The sequence below is a fragment of the Pogoniulus pusillus genome, chromosome 30, assembly GCF_015220805.1.
Source record: "Pogoniulus pusillus isolate bPogPus1 chromosome 30, bPogPus1.pri, whole genome shotgun sequence".
In the NCBI taxonomy this organism is placed as follows: domain Eukaryota; kingdom Metazoa; phylum Chordata; class Aves; order Piciformes; family Lybiidae; genus Pogoniulus; species Pogoniulus pusillus.
Window position 1 is genome coordinate 17,639,233 of NC_087293.1, and position 6,608 is coordinate 17,645,840.

The following is a 6,608-nucleotide window of genomic DNA, read 5'->3' on the forward strand; positions in this document are numbered from 1 at the left end:
ACCAAAGGTCCTCAGAAGAAGGCAGGCTGCAGGAGTGCTGCAGGCGCCTCTATCAAACACCACCATGGTCTGTCCTGCAGGCTGTGCTGCCAGGCCACACCACACTGAATAGCAGCACTGCTGCCTAAACAAACTTCTCTGCAGCTGCCAGGCTCTAAGAGTTGTGCTCAAAAGCCCAAAAGAGTGGACTCCATTTGTTTACACAGACAGCATCAAAGATGCTCTGACCAGCTCCAGAGAAACAAAGCATTAAAATGTCCCTCAACAGCTCCAGGAAATGGAACTCAGCTGTGAAGAGCACACTAGCCTCGAGAGGCCTCACGAGCCCTGGCACTGCTCAAGCCCATCCCCAGTGTAGTGAAGTGGTACTAAAGGCAGGCCAGGTGTTCTACAGCAATGCCATGCAGGGCTCCTGAGAACTCTGCACTGGACAGAAAGCACAATGAAAATGAGACAGATGGGGCATGCTCCACACACAACTTAGTGACTTAGTCCACACAGGCAAATCGTGGGATACAAAGCAGCAGAGAGATCAGTACTGAGGTCTCTCAGCCCATACATGTTTTAACGCAGACCTGCTGTAACCACTCCCGATTTCCATGAGCCATCTCTCAGGCTTGCAAATGCTATCACTGCCTGATGTGACGCCTCAGACTGGCACAACTGGCTCATTACGATGGCACTGAGTTGTGCTTTCAGAACAGACTGAACTCATCTTTTTACCTTCCATTTTGTGAAGAGGTCAGCAAGGAAACCATTCACAGCTTTCTCAAAGTACAGGTCCCCTGCAAAGTAAACATCTCAAAACATCAAATAGCAGCAGCTGCTTCAGCTCTGAGGCATATTCAACGCTGAGATTCTAAGGACTCTTCAGCCTGGAGCAGCTGTATGCACAGGGAGTGGCTCTACCACTGAAGTAAAGGGGACAGAAAGATTCTAAAGCATGGCTGTGTTTAGAGGATGCAAACAAGACTCTCACTCTCAAAGGGATCTGACTTTTAAATTAATTTTTCCAACAGCCTTGCAGCATGCTGGGAAGGCATCTGTCCTACCTCTCAGGCACAGTATGCACAACTGATCCCCTGCTGCGTTCTGAACAGCTGCCCAGTTCCACGTGCCTGAACACATGGTCAAAGGAAATGGTGAGGCGTCTGCCAAAGACTTCAGCCAGAAAACAAAGGACAATGACACAGGTGAGTCACTGCTAATGCCTAAAGTTTCAACGCTTCCCGCTGGCAACCCGGGCAAAGGTGGGGTTTGTGTTTGTTCACTAACCCAAAGAAAGGAGAAATCCAAACCATCGAGGTGCACAACTTCTGCAGATTTCTGGCTTTAGTATCCACACAGGCATGCACCTGACCTTATCACCAAACACATCCACAGAAAATCCTTCCAATCTCCATGTTTTCAAAGCCAGTTGGCCCCCCGACTTCCTCTCCGAGACAACTGAACCCAGGGCCTACAGTAGGGGCAGGAAAGTCACGGAATACCCAGGAGACACGAGAGCATGGTGCTGCAAGTAAGGACCTCAGCACGCTTGGCAGTCTTGCCTAGGCCAAAGGCAGGATATTTTCTTTTTCTAGGAGGGGCAGAAAGAACAGCTGCTGCCAGCCACACCCATGGGCAGGCCAGTTACCTACATACCATAAATATCAAAATCCCACATTTCACAGCTCATCTGGATGAAAATGTAAACCATGGCTGAAGTGGAGCGGAAAACCACCTGCAAAGGAACAGAAGATCTTACTTAAAACACATCCACTGAAGGGCCAAAAGCAGAAGCAAACTAAAGAATACCTTCTATGACTGCCCACTGCATCACAGGGTATCTCCCCTCTAACATGCTGGCATTTCAACACATCTTACCCGGGTGTCCTCACTGATGTAGCCACAAGTGACCTTCTCACTCTTCACCCACAGTTCGCCTGCCTGTGCCCTGGAAGAAAAGGAGTGCAGAGTATTTGCTAGCCAGAGTGAATGTGAAGACCAGAGAATCAGTATCTGAGCAAGCAAGAGTTACAAGAAAATCTGCATTCAAGGATGCCTTGAAGAAAGCGCCAAAGTTTGTTTGGCTAAAACCTGATCTTTAATCAACAAGATGGCACATGTCTGCATGTTTCCTTGGCCTTTTGCCATCTCAACAGCGATCTAACTGCTAACCCATCATGAAAAGGGAAGGGGAAATAAAAGGAAAACTATCTGGCATTCATCAGAGGCAAGGAGTGTGGCTGGCTGTCCTACCACTTAACTCCTTCCAGCCCAAATCAGACAGAAGCCTTCCCACACCTCATGGTGCAAACAGAAATCCAGTGAAGGGTAAGAGTACAAGAAAAGGTGAAGGGTTTTCCAGAGAAGATCCTCCAGTTGGACACTCTGGACTCACTGAAGTCATCAGCAAGTTCTCAGAGGAAGTACTGACCTGATCCCTGCAAACTCGACCTTCTGGGTGACGTAAGCACAAGTGCTGACCTAGGGGAGAGCAGCCACAGGCAGTGAGCGCAGCAGCCCCAGGGGGAGCAGAGCCATTTACAGACCCAGCCACTCACACTCAGGCACCTGACATCTGCCATGCAGCCACAAATCCCACCAACCACGTTTACCAGGACCACCTCAGCAACAGTGAGTTTGTAAAACAGGAGAGCTTTTGTGGGCTTCATTTGTCCAATTCACTGAGCTCAGAAGAGTTAAGGCCTGCACTTCAGAGAATCACAAACAAACATTCCAATAGCTGCTATGAAGTGGTACTGTTGGAGAGAAAATCCCTCAGCACATTGCTACCTGAAAAATATCTATATTCAATTCCTTCCTAGTGTCATAAACCATAAGAACCTCTCAGCAGCATTTTGCTGCCCAAGGCAGTCATTGGCATTAAGGTGCTGGAGCAGCAAATGATGGGATGAACATTTTCTGCAACACCCTCACATTCCCTTCTCCGGCTGTCATGTACCACTCACAGCACCAGGTCCCCAGGGCTGCTAACACTGGTCCTGTCCCTGCTTTCCTCTACTTTGTAAAACACTTAATTTTCTTTACAGACAGTGAAGGAGGTCTCTAACCTCCTGCATCCTACACATGAGGACAGCAGAGGCCCTACCAAGCTTTTCTTCAGCCGCCACATATCCCCGCGCCCAATGTACTGATCTTTGAAGGTCAGCTCCACCAAGTCCAAGGTCACCTCCTAGGAAACAGAAGAAAAACAGCATTCAGATTTTACTTGTCTATGCTGTATAGTGCCCTTCAATCTGCTAAGAGCCAAATGTTCCAGGGCGAGACAACACTCCTCATGGATGCAAGACAAAAGAGAAGTCCCACCAGAAAAGGTGTCAGAGCCATGCATGCACCGGGAACTGCTGTGAGCTGCAAGACATTGCACACAACCAGAAAAAAACCAAGTCTCAGTGCAAATTGCAAGCACAGGTAAACCAAACTACTTGCATTGTTCATAACCCTAAGGAAGCCTCATTTTTTGTGGATTTGTGTCTGATGCTGAATGTTAGCTCTACCTGAAGCTTTTCTCATAGTTGGGACATTTACAAGAGATGTGTCTTTGGTGTTAAAGACATGCAAATCCACGCCATGGGCCTTCCCTCCACTAGACCACAGGCTGGTTCTCTTTACTCTGCCTGCCCATCCTCAATTTCTGGAATGCAAAGGTATTTGGAATTTCTAAATTTCTGTCCAGCTGCATGGAAGTTGGTCCAGACTTCCAAAAGACAGCAAGGATGGTAAGGAGAGTAGAGACACAAAACAAAGAGCTCAATTGCTCAAGCGTGGCTTTCTTAAGAAAGGTTGAACACATTCAATGAACAGTCAATGCCTTTTTTCCAATACTGCTGCAGACAAAAATCCACAGAGCAGGGATCTGAGCTATGTGACAGAACAGATGACAAAGGCTGCAAAGGCACAGACCTTCGGGTCCACAACATTCACGTGGACATCCTGGTACGGCCGCAGGCGGAACACTTGTGCCACTGTCTGATCCACACTGATAGTTTCTGGCACAGAGAAGAGAGAGAAAAGACAACAGAGAACTGAACCCAAAGGCTTCAAGTGGTTTACAGGCACAAGAGCAATACAGCAAGACTGTCACAAAACACTTGGGGACTCAGTAAAAGGCATCAGCTTCTTTCAGCTATGGCCCATTTGAAGAGTCATTAAAATCAAAGCAGGTGAGATAAACTCAAAGTTTAGGCTGAATTAATTGCTGCCAGAAGACAAGATATAAAGCTGGGCAGGGAATGCAGAAACAACAACGATGTAAGGCAAACAAACCACTTTTGCTTAAACCACTGCCAAAAGCAGATTTCAAGTTGGCTCTTCATTTTCTGATGGCATCACAACCCATCCCTTCCTGAACCCACAAAGCACTTCTTACAGAGCTAAAACACAGGCACTAGAGAGGCACAGGTGCAGCCCCATCACTTCATCTTTGAGTGTGGTTTCACTGTGCAGCCCACGGGCCTCGCATGTTACCTTTCTGCAGATCTTCCTTGAGGGACTTCACTTGTAGAAGCAGAGGACTGGCATGTGAAAAAAAAAAGGTAGACAAATTGAGACACCAGGAGTCAGCTCTGGTAAATCACACTCAAAACTACTTAAAAACAAGGAGCATGGGATAAGCTACAGAGAAACATCAAGAAACATCTAAAAAGCTTGAGACATCATCCTTTCTGCCTGCCATCCCATCTTGGTCTTTACACCTGCTATAATGAAGAGGCACTTTTTAGACAGAAATGACAGCTTAAATGGGGCAGTAAACCACCCAGGAACTCCTCAGAACCTCATACAAGTGTGCCGGTATTTGCCAGACACCAGCTGCAGAATGAAGAGCTTCAAATGAGAGAAATTAAGCTTCTACAGCTGACCAGGAAGTCTTCATTTTGCCTAGGATATGCTACAGGGTGGAAGAACAGTTGTTAGGTAATAGCAGCTCTATGAAGAGGATAAAGGCACTGCAGATTGTCATTGCAGGGCTAACTGTCCTATGAAAGGTCAGCAAACCAACACCAAACACAAAGCATTCCATAATCTTCAAGGAAGAGCTCCTGCCAGGTACATCCTTTTCTTCAGGCAAAACCAAAACCAAACCCACAGCATCATCCCAAAGCAAAGTTGTACCAGCTCCAAGAGCCTCTCACTCCAGAAGCAACTTGTGTTCAGCATTCTAACCAGAGCAGCTTGACATCAGCAGAAAACTCACCTGTACTCATCATTGGGATGGGCAATTTCAACCACATCTCCCAGCTTGATCTGAAGAAATACTTTAGGATTCACGACCAGCTCATCATCTACAAGACATAAAGGAGGAGGAAATCTGCAGTGAAGAGATCTATACCAAACAGATGTGCAATGGCTAACTCTATAAAGTGCCCCAGTCCAGCATGAACACATCAGCAAGGCACCATAGTGCCCCTCTCCAGCCAGGCCACAACCTTTTTATTTGCAATCACAAAACTTGTCACAAGGGATTGACATGTCTGTCACTTATTAGGATGACTGAAATACAAGGGTAAAAGCAACAAAACAGCAGAGAAAGAGGTAGAATAAAACAGCTCTATTGTCTAGGTGTGAGCTCTCCCTGCTCTGACAAAAGCCATTTCATTCTACAGCTTCTGGCTATGAAAAGACCTTTCGGAGCTCTGGCTGCTACTGCTGCCTGTGCATCAAAGTTCTGTCTTGGCTGTTCTCTTAAACAGATGAATCCATCTGTTAAGTGCATTCAGTTAAGAGGGTGCTGGTCTGCCCGCTACAAACCAGGAGATACTGACCACTGCCTCCAAAACCCTTCTTATGTATGACGAGCTTGTACACCTTGTTGGTTCTCATCTTGAGTTCCAGTTCTTCTCAGCTGCTTCGAGTAAGAACAGTTGAAGACATCGTGCAAATCTAATATGGAAAGAAAAAGAAGCACAGATCTCCTGTCATTACAAACACACTCTCTACACTTCTGTGCATGAACAAAAGCTGTTCTACCACCACATAGCCAAGCACACCACACCTGAAAGGCAGGTACCTTACAAACTTTACATGTCAGCCTAGAGGCTTAGTATCAGCCCTCCTGCCAGAGACAGCACTGCTCCTCGAGTCTAATGATCAAGTTTTCTGATGACACCAAACTGAGAAGCTTGGCTGATGCAGCTGAAGGCTGTGCAGCCATCCAACGAGACCTGGACAGCCTGGAGAGCTGGGCACAGAGGAACAAAATGAGGTTCAACAAGGACAAGTGCAGAGTCCTGCACCTGGGGAGGAACAATAAACTGCACCAAGACAGGCTGGGAGGTGATCTGCTGGAGCGCAGCCCTGTGGAGAGGGACCTGGGAGTCCTGGTGGATAACAAGTTAACTATGAGACAGCAGCGTGCCCTTGTGGCCAAGAAGGCCAGTGGGATCTTGGGGTTTAATAAGAAGAGTGTGTTCAGCAGATCAAAGGAGATTCTCCTTCTCCTTTACTCTGCCCTGCTGAGACCTCATCTTGAATGCTGCCTTCAGTTTTGGGTTCCCCATTTTAAGAGGGACAGGGATCTACTGGAGAGGATCCACGGGAGAGCTACAAGGATGATTAGGGGACTGGAGGGCACTGCCTGATGAGGAGAGGCTGAGGGACCTGGG

At 47.3% G+C, this 6,608-nt stretch overlaps 1 protein-coding gene across 1 annotated transcript in view; it reads right to left on the reverse strand.

Moving 5' to 3' along the window:
* The window catches only part of DEPDC5 (DEP domain containing 5, GATOR1 subcomplex subunit), a 44,306-nt gene that overhangs the window by 34,976 nt on the left and 2,722 nt on the right, over nt 1-6,608 (reverse strand). The window contains 9 exon segments of the mRNA XM_064168274.1: nt 724-785; nt 1,645-1,723; nt 1,867-1,936; nt 2,420-2,469; nt 3,095-3,178; nt 3,910-3,995; nt 4,474-4,520; nt 5,201-5,288; nt 5,769-5,886. Coding sequence (XP_064024344.1) covers nt 724-785; nt 1,645-1,723; nt 1,867-1,936; nt 2,420-2,469; nt 3,095-3,178; nt 3,910-3,995; nt 4,474-4,520; nt 5,201-5,288; nt 5,769-5,826 — 624 coding nt within the window. The 5' untranslated portion in view covers nt 5,827-5,886.